General features: G+C 36.5%; 1 protein-coding gene across 3 annotated transcripts in view; it reads left to right on the top strand.

Moving 5' to 3' along the window:
- Positions 1-17,843, top strand: part of COMMD10 (COMM domain containing 10) — a 181,972-nt gene extending 164,129 nt beyond the window's left edge. For 2 of the 3 annotated variants that reach the window (XR_009694129.1, XM_061150958.1), the window contains 2 exons: positions 15,880-15,939; positions 16,671-17,843. Coding sequence is in view for 2 of the 3 variants with exons in the window: in XM_061150958.1 (XP_061006941.1) it covers positions 15,880-15,939; positions 16,671-16,709 (99 nt within the window). In the remaining variant the exon portion in view is untranslated. Of the gene's footprint in view, positions 1-11,475; positions 11,880-15,879; positions 15,940-16,670 lie in introns of those variants that run through there. The other variant, XM_061150962.1, reaches the window with a different exon arrangement.
- The last annotated feature ends 497 nt before the right edge of the window (positions 17,844-18,340 follow it).

The following is an 18,340-nucleotide window of genomic DNA, read 5'->3' as shown; positions in this document are numbered from 1 at the left end:
AAGATGAGATGCTTGATGGCAGACTTAATTGTGTTCTTTATTTACTCTTTTTATGGGCAAAGTGGGAACCTAAATTATATCTGGGTGTTGGGTTACTTGAATATCAGCTCTGTTAGTCCCTGCAGATTTTTAATATTTTAAATATTTCATAGTTAGAAAGGAAAAGGTATACTGGGAGAAGTTTTTGGAGAGCTTTGACTTCTAGTCAAAGAAGGTAGAACTTTAAGTGTTGGTAATGAGGGAGATGCTGACCATTTTTATTAGAAGAGCAACTTGATAAAAGTGGCACTTTAAAAAACTGAATATGGCATCTGTATTTAGCATGATCTAGAGAATGATGAGATTGAAGAAAAAAATTTATGCAAATTCAACATTCTACACTTGATCTTAAGCAAAAGGCCAAGAAGCAATGCAAATACAGCATTCTAATTTTTGAGAAATTGGTGCTTAGACCAAGTAGTGGCTTGTGGAATGGGAAGGAAAGGGGAAGGACTGCTGCTTTCTTTAATATAATAATTTTGGTAAGCATTCCTAAATGCAAGTATAGGTGTATTACTAATCCTGCCTAATGTACTTCATATACTTCAGAACCTATCTCAAATCTAGTTCCTGCTGCATAAATGTAAGTGCTCTCCATTTCAAGTCAAGACCAAACTGAGAGCATGATCGGTAATGTGGTTCTTAATCCTAAGCCACCCACGTGGAAGATAATCTTTTATGAAGGACATCAGTTAGCTCTGTTACCATTAATATGTTTTCCAGTTAGTCGGCTATCTTGAAAGAGCCTTTGTCTGTCTGGAAGAGTTCTGATTTACAGCATTGTCCTTGGCTACTTCTACAAGTTTCTGCACACTTTTATTTAAGCCAGTGTCTTCATAAATGTCTAAAAGAGAAACTCTTAAACCATTGTTTCAACCCACTTTAAATAACATTGCTCCACACAAATGATCTGTATTTTTACAAAATCATTAACTTCCAACTACATGGCACAACTCGGTCTTTGTTCACAGCTCTTGGGTAAATCCCACCAGCCTTATTGATTTTATATTTGTTAGAGCTGACTTGAAAGTGAAAATCACTTGTATTCACTTTCAGTTTAGTTCAGTTTAGTTTCTCAGTCATGTTCGACCCTTTGCGACCCTATGAACTGCAGCACGCCAGGCCTCCCTGTCCATCACCAGCTCCCAGAGCTTGCTCAAACTCGCATCCATTGAGTCGGTGATGCCATACAGCCATCTCATCCTCTGTCATCCTCTTCTCCTCCTGCCCTCAATCTTTCCCAGCATCAGGGTCTTTTCAAATAAGTCAGTTCTTCACATCAGGTGGCCAAAGTATTGGAGCTTCAGCTTCATCATCAGTCCTTCCAATGAATATTCAGGACTGATTTCCTTTAGGATGGACTGGTTGGATCTCCTTGCAGTCCAAGGGACTCTCAAGAGTCTTCTTAACACCACAGTTCAAAAGCATCAATTCTTCGGCTTTCAGTTTTCTTTATAGTCCAACTCTCACATCCATACGTGACTACTGGAAAAACCATAGCTTTGACTAGATGGACCTTTGTTGGCAAAGTGATGTCTCTACTTTTTATTATGCTGTCTAGGTTGGTCATAGCTTTTCTTCCAAGTAGCAAGTGTTTTTTAATTTCATGGCTGCAGTCACCATTTGCAGCCCCCCAAAATAAAGTCTTTCTTTGTTTTCATTGTTTCCCCATCTATTTGCCATGAAGTGATGGGACTGGATTCCATGATCTTAGTTTTCTGAATGTTGAGTTTTAAGCCAACTTTTTCACTCTCCTCTTTCACTTTCATCAAGAGGCTCTCTATTTCTTCTTCGCTTTCTGCCGTAAGGGTGGTGTTATCTGCGTATCTGAGGTTATTGATATTTCTCCCTGCAGTCTTGATTCCAGCTTGTGCTTCATCCAGCCTGGCATTTCGCATGATGTACTCTGCATATAAGTTAAATAAGCAGGCTGACGATATACAGCCTTGATGTTCTCCTTTCCTAATTTGGAACCAGTTTGTTGTTTCATGTCTGGTTCTAACTGTTGCTTCTTGACTGGCATACAGATTTCTCAGGAGGCACATAAGGTTGCCTGGTATTCCCATCTCTTGAAGAATTTTCCACAGTTTGTTGTGATCCACACAGTCAAAGGCTTTTGTGTGGTCAATAAAGCAGATGTTTTCCTGGAACTCTCTTGCTTTTTTGATGATCTAACCAGATGTTAGCAATTTGATCTCTGGTCCCTCTACCTTTTCTAACTCCACCTTGAACACCTGTAAGTACACTGTTGAAGCCTGGCTTGGAGAATTTTGAGCGTTACTTTGGTAGTGTGTAAGATGAGTGCAACTGTGCAGTAGTTTGGACATTCTTTGGCATTGCCTTTCTTTGAGATTGGAATGAAAACTGACCTTTTCCAGTCCTGTGGCCACTGCTGTGTTTTCCAAATTTGCTGGCATATTGACTGCAGCACTTTGACAGCATCATCTTTCAGGATTTGCAATAGCTCAAGTGGGATTTTATCACCTCCACTAGCTTTGTTCGTAGTGATGCTTCTTAAGCCCCAGTATCTTAAGGCCCTTATCACTTTGGAGCTACACAGAATTTAACCTGTCCTTAAATTAAGTTGTATTCCAGTCACCTATGGAATAATCTATGTCTTAATTCCCGTTCCATTAATCTGTGATTTTTGAAGCGGCTCTATGTGACCTGTCATTAAAAAAAAGTGATATTTGATGGATACTCTTAGCATTCTGTCATTTTTTTCTCATCCAGGTTAGGAAATGTCTTTGAAACCCTATTTTATTTTCTAGAACTGTAAAATGCTAGAAATTATATAAAGTGGTTTTAGGTTCACAGTTATTATTGAGAACTTTTTAATAGGTTATTTAAAGGTTTGTTTTATTGACTTGGCCTAGGTCACAAAGCTCATTAACATTAATGACTAGGCTTCAGAGGCATATAGCTTCTCTAATCATCAACAGATACAAAATGTTAAACCAGACTGTATAGCTTTATTATGCTATGAGTCATTTCAGGCAAACATCACATGTAACAGGCAAGAGCTGAACAGTCCAGTTTTAATGTTTGAGTCAAACCTTTGGCTTTTTATTTTTTTTTTGTAGATAAACTATAGAGTTTTAAAATTGACATGCAAGGACATTTTTATAGACTTTATATGAATATATAATTCATTAAAATGCTTGGAAATAATCATTCAAAACATTTTTTATTAATCAAATTTAGAAAAAGGATAAACCTGGAGGCACAATTTACTATTTTAAAACTACCAACTTTAAAATCACATTTTTCTTCTCTTAAAGAAGTTTGCATTATATGAGATCTTACTGTTGTTTGAAAATTTATATAAATAGGAGATGCTAAGTGATATATTCTGTTTGTTCCAAAGAGATGATCTAACAGCCTCTGTAGCTGTTTCTAGCTTTTCATATAAAACAGCAGTGCATCAAAAGGTAGTGAAGAGGGCCTGAAATTTCATCCTTGAAATGAATAATTATGCTTTATTCAAAACAGCTGATTTTACTTTCTTCTACTAACATATAAACAACAGGTCCTTTTAAACTAGTAGTAGTGGACATAATTTGGAATATGCATGCTTATTAGGTCACTTTTGTTAAGTAGAGCTAATAATTTGAGGCATTTGTGTACAGTAGGGATTGGCAAACATCTTTTCTGCAAAGGGCCAAATAGTAAATATTTTTTAAATACAAAAGCAACCACAGACCATACATAGACCATATATAAACAAATGAGTGTGGCTGTGTTCCAATAAATCTTTATTTATAAACACTGTCAGCAAGCCACATTTAGCCTGTGGACTCCAGTTTACCAACCCCTGGCTTACGTTCATTTGAATTCTTCATTTTCTATCCACCTCTTTAATCCACTGGTGTTGGCTTCTTCTTACCAAAACACCAAAAATACTTTGGCCAATGTCAGTAGCATCTTCCTTATCACTGAGTCTAAGATAAAAACTTCCTAGTCCTTTTCTCAGTTGGGTTTGGGGAGTCTTTGACACTTGAATTGCTCCTTCTTAAAACTCTTTTATCTTTCTTTAGGGTCCATGATAGCACTTTTTGAGTTTTTATCCTACCTCTCAAGACATTTGTCAGGTTTTATTTTTGCAAAGCTCTACTCTTTTTTTTTTTTAATAGCCAGTTCCTTAAATATTAGCGTGCATTAGGGATCTGTTTATATTTTATATCGTTTCCAGAATAAGCAATTTATAGGCACAGAGAGTAGATTGCTGTTGGGACAAGGGGTTAGGAGGGAGGGTTGGTAGATGATAGCTAAAGGGCCCATGGCTTCCTTTTGGGGTGATGAAAAGGCTCTAAAATTAATTGTGGTGATAATTGCATAGTTCTATGAATATACTAAAAACCAATGAATTATACACTTTAAATGGGTGCATTGAATGGTGTATGAGAGCGTCTTGGACAGCAGGGAGGTCAAGCCAGTCAATCTTAAAGGAAATCAACCATGAATACTCATTGAAAGGACTGATGCTGAAGCTGAAGCTTCAGTATTTTGGTCACCTGAAGCAAACAGCCAACTTATTGGAAAAGTCCCTGATGCTGGGAAAGATTGAGGGTAGAAGGAAAAGAGGGCGTCAGAGGATGAGATGGCTGGATGGCATCACTGATGCAATGGATATGAACTTGGGCAAACTCCAGGAGATGGTGAGGGACAGGGAGGCCTGGCGTGCTGCAGTCCATGGGGTCGCAAAGAATTGGACCTGACTGGGTGACTGAACACAAACAAAATGATGTATGGTCATCTCTATAAGGCTGTTAAAAGACTCTAAGTTAAATTCTCCAATGTTGTTATTTTTTCCTAAGTTAAAAGTTAGGCTCACATTCCACCCTTTACTCAAGTACCATAGTACAGACTGAACAATCTCCCAGTGCTATCTATTTTGAATTCATAGTAATAATCCTCAGATACTACATTTTAAATGAAAAATGAAAATCTTACTTATGAACTCCAGATATACTCAGGATTATAGAAGAATACCAGCCTGTTAGAACCATTTCTTTTTTAGAATATGCATTATTAGTTCATTTGATGATTCCAAGAGGAATTTGCAAATTATAATCAGGTAATTAGGTTAGCAGGGAACTAATGTGGATGGGAAAAAATCAGCTCAGTCTTCATCTGTCAGCATTACAAGTTAAAAACTTGTAATGGATCAACATGATTACAAATTAACAATTTCTTCTAGATGGTTATTACCTTAAATTAACCTCGTAATCAAATTAGTTACTGTGCCTGCCTGTCTTTAGGGTTTTGGGCCCACATGTGTTGAGGGTGAAATAGGGGGTTTCCTACTATTATGCTGCAGGTTAACAATAGGTTTTCAGATGCCTCTTACTTGATGAATCCAATGCCCTTCATAACATGAAACAATTGTTGAACTTACACTTTTTATTATGTAGACACAGAGCTTCCAATTAGCTGATAAGAACTGTAAATGTAACCAAATTGTGAAATTAATGCTCATGTAGGTACATTTAAAACCTTGACAACTGACCTGACAGTATGAGATGGAAAAAAAATTAAACCAACATTTGTTTTTAATTGCTTTTTTTTTTTAGCACTGTGAATTACATTGTTGCTTAATTTAGGATGCAGTGTGCAGTAGCTGCTGAAAGTACACACACCATCCAGATTTCTGTGAGTTTACTCTCAGTATGGTAAAGTGACTTTATGAACAAAAGAGAAACCCGGACTTGGATACTGAGCTCATAGTCTTTAAAACTACACATTGAAAACATAATATGATTTCCACTTGGTATCTGTAGTTTACCCGGAACCCCTCAGCTAGGATGCTAACATATGTTTTAAGAAATTAAGTAATGTAGCTACTCCTGAATCTGTAGTGATAATGCTTTTAGTAATCAGATAAGTACTTATAATGAGAATAAAGTATAATTTTCAGAAAAAGATAACATCACCTATAATATTTATTACGGGAAGAAAGCTCCATTTTTTGTTATCAGTGCTCTTCTTAACATAATTTCTTACTATATTTAAGAAGCTTCATGTAATCATTCAAAACCTCTTATCTTGCCGATTATATTCAGCAACCACAGCTAAATATTTCAATACCAAAGCTGAAAATCATAGTGACATATCATCGTACACATAATAAGTTATATTTAATGATTACTATAGGAGCCACATTTTGATTGGTTCCAAGTTTGTGATTTGCTCAGGCATAGCACATTGTTAATTTTTAAGAGGAGAGAAAATATGGTGATGATATGATTGCCAAGCATATTGTTTTGTCTACACAAGAATAAAGTAATATTTTAGCCAGAATGAAGAGAGCATATACAGATAACAGTAAATGTTCTAAAAGCTGCAGTATATATCCCTGATTAAACATTTAGTGACAATATTTCATATGTATTTTACATGATTTTTGTATTGAATAAAAGTTTCTGGCCAAAAATAGTTTATTGTTATGTTGAGAGCCACAACTACTGTGTTTTTAGCTGAGTGTGTATTTACAAAGCCTCATATCTTCAGCTTTCACTTGTTTGACGAAGAGGCCTTCTAGTATGAGAGGTTATTTTTCAAGCTAACTAGAGAATCAGTACATAGAATTTAATTATTGTAGTACTTGGTCCACATATTTACTGAGCATGGGAGAGTTATAAGACCTGTAAAGTTACTGTCAGCATAGGGGGCAAACACTAGAATACTTTGAAAATACTTTCATCAGTTAGACAAAATCCATGTATTCTGATACTCTCCATTTATATTATTTCCCAGTCCCAGTGGGTGAAAGGGAACATATTTAAATTTAGCAACCTCCCCTTCTTAAAATTAAGCTTAATAAACATCTATTAAGTTATTAAGTACTGTGATCAAGTACTGTAGTAAGCTGTTAGATGCAAATAAAGGCAAGCCCCTCTCTTGAACAGCCTACCATCAACAGTATTTGATTGGCCAAAAATTTCTTAAAAGTTTTCCTGTAAGATAACAGAAAAATCTGAGCAAACTTTTTGGCCAACCCAATATAAATGTAAGTAATTCCATACAATGGGAGGGGAGTTTGTGGGAGAATAGATACATGTGTGGGCTTCCCAGGTAGCTCAGTGGTAAAGAATATGCCTGCCAAGCACAAGACATGAGTTCAATCCCTGGGTTGGTCAGATCCCCTGGAGGAGGAAATGGCAACCCACTCTAATTTTCTCACCTAGGATATCCCATGGACAGAGGAGCCTGTTGTGCTACACCCCATGGAATCGCAAAAGAGTTGGACATGACTTAGCGACTAAACAGCAATAACAGATACATATATATGTAGGGCTGAGTCCCTTTGCTGTCCACCGGAAACTGTCACAACATTGTTAATTGACTGTACTTCAAAACAAAGTAAAAGAGTTAAAAAAAATTGTTTTAGTTGCTAAGTTGTATCCAACTCTTTTGCGACCCCCAAGTTGTATCCAGCTCTTTTGCGACCCCTCTCCTCAGGCTCCTCTGTCCATGGAATTTCCCAGGCAAGATTGCTGGAGTGGGTTGCCATTCCCTTCTCCAGGGGATCTTCACAACCTAGAGATCAAACCCACATCTCCTGCCTTGGCAGGTAGGTTCTTTACTACGGAGCCACCTCGGATATCCTTTAAAATAAAATAGGGAAAGGGAAAGATAGAAATATGCATAGGGTGCTGCAATGTCAACTGAGCTGAGTATTAGAATCTAGCCAAATGAAATAGCTGGTATCTGTCCATGTATGTGTGTCCACGCACACCCAAGAGTAATTGGGAGCATTACTGGGAGAAGACGGGGAACAACATGGTCAAAGACCTGAAGCATGCAGAATGCTACAGCCGCTGCTGCTGCATGCAGCGCATGAGGAGGAGGTTAGGAGATGAGGCCTGAGGTGGGGTCATGGGTCAGGTCGTGGAAGTCTTGAATGCCATGCTCACGATCTTGAAATTTGCTTTCGCTGTTTATGTACTGCCATTATTCCTAAACAGATAAGCATTTTGTTAAACTTCACGTTGCAAAGATTGGAAGAAGACAGGTTATAATTTAGTTGGTTTGACCCCAGGGAAATGCTGTTCGTGGCTTGGATTCCATGTGTTTGATGCAGTCGTCCTTTTATAACTTCCATCAAACTTTGATACAAGCTCAGGGGTTTCAGTTTGCCCACTGCCCTCCTCAAACAGCGGGGCCAATGCCTGTGAGATTTTGAATCCTGCTAGGCTGGGCAGTATTTTAATGAAGAGACTTTGGAATCACAGGCCTTGAGGGAACAACAGAAATCAGCTCCATATGCAGGTGAAAGTAGTAATTTTTCTTGCTGTGTTTCTCTGTATGATGTATTCTATTTGTTGGGCTAACATTGTTTGTATGTTTTGGGCTAATGTTGTTTGTATGTTTGGAATTAGAATTTTAAACATGGCAATTATGTTAACTTTGTGAAATTTTCACAATAGATTTTTTTTTTTTTTTAAAAAAAACCAATGTAACAAAGTTGCTTTTTTTTTTTCTGGAAATTTTTGAGAAATTTAAGATCTTAACCTCACATTTTACATCTCTTACTTGGCATCTTATCAGCCATGTTTATTGAACTATTTATTTACCCTCAGTAGAGCATTTATGTATTTCTGTATATAATGAATTAGAGAAGGGAAATAATTGTGCAAATTCATGGGGAGAAATCTTTTTCTGTAAGTTAGCTTGATATGCAGGTAAAAGTGCTATTTTATCTTGTTACCATAATAATGTAGTGGAAAGAACAATGACTAGTTCCAGTGCTGTATACTTTATATGAGTTACCTCAACTTTGTGAGACTAGTTCTCTCATCTGTTAAGTAAGATGGTTGAGTTAGGTTACTGTTAAAGCTTTTTATTACTGACATTTTGTTGTCCTCTACCTCAGTTCCCCAGTTTACTTTGTTTATAGAGGTTGCCTGTCAGCATCCTTAAGTCATAGAATTGATAAGAACCTTGGGCAATTGTGTAGTTCAGCCACCTTACAGAAAAATGGAAATTTGCTCTTCCCCTCTACCTAGAATGTTTTACTTGCACCTTTTCAAGCTGGCATCCTCTGAATCAAGCTAATTGTAACATCTATTACCCCTTTTGTTGCCAGCATTAATTCCATTGATCTGATAATGGATAGAGAATCCCTTCTTTCTCACCATTCTACGCACATTCTTATAGTTGGAAGCTTGGCTGTAAACGACAACCTGCCTACCTAGAAAAGGATCTTTCTTTGGTCAAGAGTGTACTCCTTTCCTATGGCTTATCCATTTCTGCATCAGTACTGTTTAAATATTTATTGAATTACTGAATATTATGGGTGGTAGAAATGGTTAATGCTCATATATATGAGTAGAATGCACTGACTACTTAGTAATAGTGTAGATAGTCAGCAAATAATTAGAGACACTGGAATATTTTTACAGTGATCTGTAACTGTATATAGTTATAGAGAATATAATTTATAGATATATTTATTTAAAAAGTGGTGTCTAATGATTTTTGCTTTATAAACCACTCAGTGGAATTTGAAATATTATTTAAATTTTATATCTGTCCATTTCTGTAACTGAAAAGGAGGAAATTTCTTTTAAGTACCTAGCAAATTATTTTTAGATTTAACTAAGACAAGAGATTAGTAGTATTTCTTTTACCGGAATCCTCTACTCCTGATTTTCTAGGTATAAATATAATTGTATGGTTTCTAATTCTGATGTCCTACTTAATTTTAAAAGCTAAGCAATGTAAATTTGGTTTAATTCTTATCTAGTTTATGTCTATATTATTTACAGGTTATTCTGTTAGATAATTTGTGATGAGACCAATTTCTGTCTTGAAAAATATGTGTATGTTCCTAATTTCTAACTAATGGGAAAGCAAATGATATTTTTACTGTCAGCTTCCATCAAGTTAGACCTCTCCGAAGACCTTAATAAATTTTATTTTCATGGGAATTTTGCTAATGGGTATATGCAACATTATCTAGATACTCACAGACAGGAGTACAAGTCAAAAATAAAGGAAGTAGGTGAACAAATACATTTTCCTTCTCTTTTCAGAAATGGGCAGAATGTCAGTCTTTGCACCTTCATTTTCACTTTGCAGTGTTTTCAGATAGGGTGCGGAAAGTCTGTTTGGTGTTAATGCATGAGACCAGCTTAGACATCATAAGTCATGCATTTCCTAAATGGGCTCTTGGTTACATTCTTATATATATAAAGCAGAAGAAAGAGAGTTAATCTTCTAGTCTGTATATATTTAGTTAACAATATTAGTGACTTTAATGAGTCTTACTGGAACACTGAAGGCAGGCCACCCAGTTTTATTGCCTGTGTGCCAACTTACTAAATTATTTGGATTCATGTAATAAATACTTCCAGTTTCACGTGCCATGCAAAAAACATCTATGAACCTGAACATTTATGGAACACCTACCTACCCTAAATATCGGTGTTCCGAAGGGGTCTGTCCCAGGCTGCCCTCCCTGTTTACACTGCTTTCTTCTCCTGGGCAGTCTTATTCAGTTTTAAATAGCAATATATCAGTAACTCCCAAGTGTATATCTTTTAGCTAATTTCTTTTTCTGGCTTCCCAGGCTTATTTCACATATTTTTGGGGAAATATCACAGACATATCAAACTAATTGTGTCTGAAACTGCACTTTTGAGTCTCGCTTCCTTCAAATCTTCTCCTCTATAGAGTTTCCGATCTCAGTTGCATCCATCAGTTTCTCTTGCTGGAAACCTGAGAGTCGTTCTGACTCCTCCTATTCCTTCACTTCCTTCCCCAACCCAGATCTGTTACTGAATGCTATCTCTTCTACCTCCAAACCGTTTTTTTTTTTTTTTTTTCACTTTTCTCTATCACTGCTGCTGTCACTATCTTTGCCTGCTGCTGCTGCTGCTGCTAAGTCGCTTCAGTGGTGTCCAACTCTGTGCGACCCCATAGACGGCAGCCCACTAGGCTCCTCTGTCCCTGGGATTCTCCAGGCAAGCATACTGGAGCGGGTTGCCATTGACTTCCCTGGCGGTTCAGACGGTAAAGCGTCTGCCTACAGTGCGGGAGACCCGGGTTCGATCCCTGGGTCGGGAAGATCTCCTGGAGAAGGGAATGGCAACCCACTCCAGTATTCTTGCCCACCCCCCCCCCCAAAAAAAGGGGGCTCCAAGAAATAGCTTTGCCTAGAAGAATGCAACATAACCTCCTAACTGATTCCCCGCATCTAGTTTCTCCAGCTCTAATCCATTTACAAATAAAAGCTGAAGTGAGTTGCTAATATGTAAATACAGTTACATCATTCTTAAAATACTCCAATGACTTTCCATTGCTCTTAGACTAAAGATCTTCTCTTCTTTCCATTCCAGAAGAGATGATGGGGCCTGTATTAGTTTGCTAGGGCTGCCATAACAGTACCATAGACTGGGTGGCTTATAATAACAGAAGTTTATTTCCCCACAGGTCTGGAGGCTAGAATTTTGAGATCGAAGTGTCCTCAAGATTAATTTCTTCTAAGGCCTCACTCTGTGGCTTATGGACAGCCAGCTTCTTCCATCGTCTTCATAGAGTCATTCCTTTCTGTGTCTGTATCCTCATCTCTTCTTATAAGGACAGGAGTCATGTTGGATTAGGACTCACCCACAGGGGTTTATCTTTTTATTGTTGAATTATAGGATTTCTTTATATATTCTGGGTATCATATTCATATTAGATAATGATTCATGAATATTTTCTCCTATTCCATGGGATAGAATCTTCTCTTAAATCTTCAATGTTATCATCCCTCTGAGATCCTTTTTGACCACCTAACCTTGAATCTCCACCTGCCTACCCCCAAACACACATTACTTCTTGCCTTTTCTTCCTAGCACTTATCATCAACAAACATTTCTATATGTATGTTGTAAATTATGGTGATAGTTTTATTATTGTTGTTGTTATTGTTTTTATTACATTTCTTGTTTATTGTCTGCTTTCTTCAACTAGAATGTGAGGGATTTTGATTTCTATTGCTCCTTGCTATTTATGTAGTACCTAGAACAGGCTTTTTATGCCTTTAATAAAATCTTATTAAATAAAAATGCATGAATTTAACACATAACAGTGCCGTCTTTTTTTTGATTGGTAAAATATAGCACACATGCAGAAAAATAGCACAGTAATTTGTCAAAAAAGGAGACACCCTTATATCCAACACCAAGATCAAGAAATAATTATTGCCTAATTTATAATAATATTAATCAGAAGAAATGAGAAGCCTCTCCTATGCTTTCTCCCAGTTACTGCCTCCTCTTTCGAGTTACCCAGAGGTGATCAATGTTGTGATACTTCAATAATATTTTTGTTGCTTCATTACGGTTTACCACCGAAGTGTCTCTAAAACCTTTTCTGTTGTTTTTTTAGAATCTTCTTATGCATGAAATTAGTCACACATGTTCTTCTGTGCCCACTCCTAATGTTCAACATTGTTTTGACAGAGTCATGCATGATACTGTATTTGGCTGTAGTTTGTTGTCCTGTCTGAATAGCATTCCATTGTATTCCTCTACTACAATTTACTTATATATTCTTCTGTTGAAACAGATTTTTACTACCAGTTTTGGTTCTTTTGAATCATAATGCTATCACTATTCTTGCATCTATCTCATGGTGCCCAAATGTGTATATTTCTACTGAGCTTAATATTAATATTTAGGACTGAATTTCTGGGTCATAGGACGTATATAAATATTCAGCTTTAGTAAATAATCCCAGACAAATTTGCAAGATGGTTATACATAATTTTATCCCTTTCAATATATATTTTCATGTTTTTCTCTGTTTGGATATCCTCTTCTGGCAAGTGCCTATTCAAGACTTCTTGTCGCTCTTTTTTTTTTCTTAAATCAGATCAAGCCTGTCAGTCCAGACTGCCCATGAGTAGCCTTTCAGCTAGGGGAACTGCCAGGAAACCTCCCAAGAAAAAGGCTGTTCCTAATTATCTGCCCTTCACCCCCAGTCCTTGCATTCCATCACTGGCCAGGCTTTCAGATCATTCACAATGGCTAAATCAGATTTGGTCTCTAAGGGTCTCTTGATGATTTGCTTCTTCTCTCCAGCCAAATGCTACCACCCATGTGACTTTTTTTTAAAAATTGAGATATAATTTCATAACATAGTATCAGTTTTGGGTGTACAACATAATGATTTGAACCTTCTGTACATTTTCTGAAGAGTAAACAATGAAATTAAAGAGTTGATTCTCATTTTATAAGCAAATATGTGACTTTCTGGTTATATTCTCAAGGAAAGCTCAAGTGTGTGTTTTCTTCTTAAAAATGATATAATCCCAGGAAAGATTTTGATCAGGTGTACTCATAATATTTGTGGGACCTGAAGGAAGAGTAAAAAGGGAGGCCATCGTTCATTCTAAACTTTAAGTCATAGATAAAGCTACCAAGCTGTTAAATGAAACAGTTTGATCTATACTTTTTTCTCAGTGAAATACTTCTATAATGTCCTGAAAGGTCAGATTTGCATTTAATATTCTTGGACTCTGTGGGGTTCCATGTTAGATAGAACATGACATAGTGGGAAATTGGACCCTGGCCAGCCCCAACCCCCTTTCCTTTTTACCCTTCACACCTCATCTCCATCCTTATTTCCCTAAAACTTGTAACCACTGCCCCTGGCTACCCCTTTGGTAAACACAGATTCTCAAAATCTAGGCTAATGCTCCCTACACATAGACATGAAACAAAATCATTCCCTCACTTTTTCATATTCTCATGGTCTTCTCTAAGTCATTATGTGTTGAATGGGAAATGATCATGGTAATAGCTACCAGTAATTATGCCAAACACAGGGAGTTTTATATCAAGGTATCAGTTCTTTTCCTTCTTGGTGCTATTTCAGTAAGGCAAGATGCTCAATTTAGTTGACCTTTGAACAATACAGGTTTGAACTGTGCAGATGAAAAAAATCCACATGTAATCCACTTACATGTGGATTTTTTCCAATAAATGCTGTGGCACTACATCATCTGCAGTTGTTTGAATCTAAGATTGGGAGCCACAGGTCTGGAGGGGCAGTCATGGGGCTTCATCCACAAAGTTTGTTATACACAGCAAGTCCTGGATCCAGTCTCCCAAGGGTACCTAGAGTCTACTGTTATGGATGGATGGATGTGTATAAAAATAAACATCTCTCTCTATGTACAGACACTCATGTGCACACACACACATTGTTTTAGCTATTGTTATTTTAAGAAGTATTTTTTTTAAGTTACCTTCCTTTCCTAAGCGTAACATAACTAGAAAATACTACCTTGAAAGATGGCAAAGCAAAATAGAGGAAACAAGAGCATAGCTTGGCTGCTACCTCTAAGTTACAGCAAATCAGTTGTTGACACGCTGATTCAGTCTTCATTCTCTCCTAACTTTTGGCTGTGGGGGTAAAGAAATGAACTCGCGTCGCTTTCCCCTAGGGTAAACCTTGGCTTATCATCTCTCTTTAACTGCCGGAGGAAATATGGCATCACTGGATAATGCTGATTCAGCCTTTGGAGGTTTCATGTTATGTGCCAATTAATCAACTGATTTTTTCTAATGTGATTGAAAAATTCATAGTTTTTAAAAAATCATTTGTAAAGGATACAGCTTTAAAGCCAGTATGCGTCTTCATTCATTTTAAAACTTAAGTACTTATGTGAGTGTGTAAGAGAAACCTAAGAAAGAAATTTGAGCCTGTGTGCTTGGGCTACATCTAAAGGAAAGTGCCGTTTCTGAGCAGAGCCCCACTGAGTCTCCTGAAGTTAGCTAGAGAAGACCTGGTTTGAAAAACGTTGGCTTTCTAAATAGAAATGGAAATCATTAAAACAAGTAAAACCAAAAAGCAGTGAACCTAGGAACTTGGAATTAATATAATGTTGGCCATGACTGTAGGCAGTTAAGCACATGAATCAATGTTTGTTGGCAAGTTTTCCACTTCTTCAGTTCATGGTGCCTATTCCATCACATGAGCATGACAGTGTGGTCGGAGTAGGTAACACATTCCTGATGTTCTCTCCTCGTTAATTTTCACTTCCCAAAGGTACCCTGAGTAAAATAAACATGTTGGAATACTTTTCAGAAACTAGTTTGTTTCCTCAGTTTACAAAATCAACCCCAGGCAGATTGAGGTGGGTTGGGTTAAATGTTGCACTCTACTCCACCATCCTGTGTACATACATAATATCACTCAGTATCTGTAGCATCCTTAAAGAGTTCTCTATTGCATGTGAGGGGAAAGGAACGAGCATGTTTAAGTCCCAGCTTTGAAGCTGTTATGTTAATTGTTAACTTTTGCTGAGTCTGTGCATTTAAGAAGGTAACCATCTCAGCAGGTTAAGATCATAACAGTTAGTTAATGCTTGGAGGCAGCAGCTGTGCTGGTGTGCGGCATTAATAGCTGGATGAGTTCAATCAGATATGCTGCCGCCAGTGTCTTTGTGTAATGGTATTTACCAGATTTCAAATGGACTGCTGAGAAAGATGAAATACAATCTCATGTATTATCTCTGTCTTGAAAAAAATAGATAATGAAAGTGTTCCCATGTTGGCCTGTATTTTGTTAACCTTTGTGGAATCAACTTAAAGAACAGATACCCCTGTAGAGTTGAAACCTTTTGTTGCAGTGGAGTGTTATTAAATGTATTTTTTGAGTCCTTGGAACAGTGGGGTTGAGTAGACCAGGTAAGTTTGTGTTTTTTTTTTTTTTCCTTTTTTAAACCACTCAGAGAATAATATGGCATATTCTGAGGCTAGCTGGAGAGAACAGAAATGCAGTGTAAACTGTACAAAACTAATTTTTTTTCTTTCTTTCTCCCTTCCTTTCTTTTCTTTACAGAGCCTGCAGAAAGTTCTTGTGGAATTCAGTCACAAGGAATTGTTTGATTTCTATAACAAGGTACGTATTTTTTTCAATAATTTCCTCTATGGGGGTTTTTCACAATGTTTCCTCCATTTCATGAATTCTTATTTTTAAGTGCCCTATTATGGAGCTGAGTTCCTTAAACTTCCCTTGTGAATACCTTATGTTTCACAGTAGGAAGCATTGCTGAGATGAAGAGGATCTGACAGACTAAATCAGGAAGAAAATGGATATGGTTTTAATTAAAGCAATGGGATTGTTGTTTTAATGTAAAGCATCAAGTAATAAACTGTATTATCTAGCCACACTGGCCCTTAGATAATGTTAAATATTTTAATTTCTTGGCCCAAGGCAAAAGGAACATACCAAGCCTGTGAAGATTTATCTTTGAGGATATTTCGTGTTTCTTTTTAAATGCTGATTTTTGTAACCCAGGAATATGCACTGTTCCCTCTACCACCCTCCCCCCACCCCTTACAAATCTTATGTAGTGATCATTTAAAATAAAACAGCTAGGTGCGTTTTAAACAATAGTATTTAGAAATTCTTCTTTACAGATTTGAAAATAGCAAGCTGGAATTCTAATAGCTTCACATAAAAAGAAAAATTTTCTAAGTGGTATATTTATTGCTCTGTGAGTGGATTTAAAATGCAGAGCCACCAGTTGCATTCTTTTTCTTCGTTTGTGTGTTTCTAAACAACACTTCATATGAATTTCTCTCCCTTCACCAACTCTCTCTCTCTCTCTTTTTTGTCTCTGTAAACAGCTAGAGACCATACAAGCGCAGCTGGACTCCCTTACATGATGTTCCTGAAGACTGGTTTCTCTATCACGCTTCTGCCACCTGCTTATTTTGCTTTGAAGATTAACTGCCAGGTTGTGTTTTCTGAAGGATTCAGTCGCTTTCTCCTTGTAAATTATATGGCTTATTGCTTCTTAGACAAATAACAGCTGAGGAAGATCATTGTTCTGAGTACCGATGTTCTAATATACATTCTCTAGTTCTGTGTGCCAAAAGCAAGCAGTTGTTTAAGAACGTTGTTTTAAAGGAAACAAAAGTGGCTATCATGTGGTTTTTACTGCTTATTTTTGCTTTATTGCCTGACCTGTTTATTTTTTACATACTTGATGATACTTTGGTGTATTAAGGAGGATCTGTGGATACAATATAATGTGTACCTGAGAACACAGAATGTCATTAATTACATTAATAAACATAAGACAGTAGCCACATTCAATTAAATACATTATGGCCTTTTTTTCCTTTAATATAATGAGTATATTTTGAAATTTTAAAGAAAGCTAGTACTAGTTTATGAGTCAACTCTAATGAGCATCTCTGCGTGCTTTAATTTTTTTCTCTGAGTTTAATGATTTAATAACAGTTTACATTTTTGTGTGCTTTTCTTTGTACTGCAAATTAATAGTAATTCATTTCATAGCATGGGAGATAGATTCAGATCATGAATAAAAATAATTGTAATAAGTGCTAAATGAATATCTTTAAATTTTTAAAACATTTTTATATTCTCTTTCTGTAAATATGTTAATTAATTTCAATCAATGAGATTTTAATGTCTTAGAATTAGTTGAACTAAAGTGCACAGTATTTTATGCTATGGCTATATATACTTATGAGTATAGTTGCCTGCAGAAAATAATCACTTGAAGTTTTTATGAATGAAAAGTCTGTACTGTATTTTTTCTAGGGAGACAGACAGCAAGGGAGGGAGGAAAGAAGGAAAACAGGAGAGGAGGAGAAAATGAGAGAAAGTGAGGACAACAGAGAGATTCAAATAAGACTTCACATGAAAGAATTTGATTCCAGAAATATCCTGTGGTTAAACAGAACCATTGGATTTAAATCACAGTCCTTATATGAGGTATCTGAGTAATACAAATGTTAAATGTCTCCCAAATAAATGTTCAGTATATGGAATTTATGCCCTTATTTATTTATATGTGTGTTTGTATGTTGTTGCTTAGAAGGATTAGGTGTTTGGATTATTTCAGAATGTAAATATTATAGTGGCTATCCATAGTTGATTGATTTGAAAAGTTGTTAAACTCAAACTTCCACTGATAGCATATCTAGAAGACACTTTTATAATGTAATAGGGTTTGTTTCTATATATAGCTTGCAAGACCTATCTTATATTTTTATGCACTGTTCTGCTGGTCCCCAGAGGAGCGTACTTGACTGCTAGAAACATTTTGGTAAATATTCTTTCAGACTTCTTCTTATGTACAAATAGACATCCATCATTTCAAGCTGAATTTGTTAGGCCTTCCTGATAGTGACCATATGAATAGGTAGACGTTTTCACTGGTATGATGCCGACTTAATTCCCAGTGTAGGTATCTAAGTGAAATGTGACACTTCATAATGAAATTTCCTATTGTAGCTTAAAATAGTGGTAAATAGTTTTCTCTCTT

This window comes from Dama dama, chromosome 9 (assembly GCF_033118175.1).
Source record: "Dama dama isolate Ldn47 chromosome 9, ASM3311817v1, whole genome shotgun sequence".
In the NCBI taxonomy this organism is placed as follows: domain Eukaryota; kingdom Metazoa; phylum Chordata; class Mammalia; order Artiodactyla; family Cervidae; genus Dama; species Dama dama.
The sequence above is the reverse complement of the archived record's forward strand: the minus strand, read 5'-3'. Positions and strand labels throughout refer to the sequence as shown.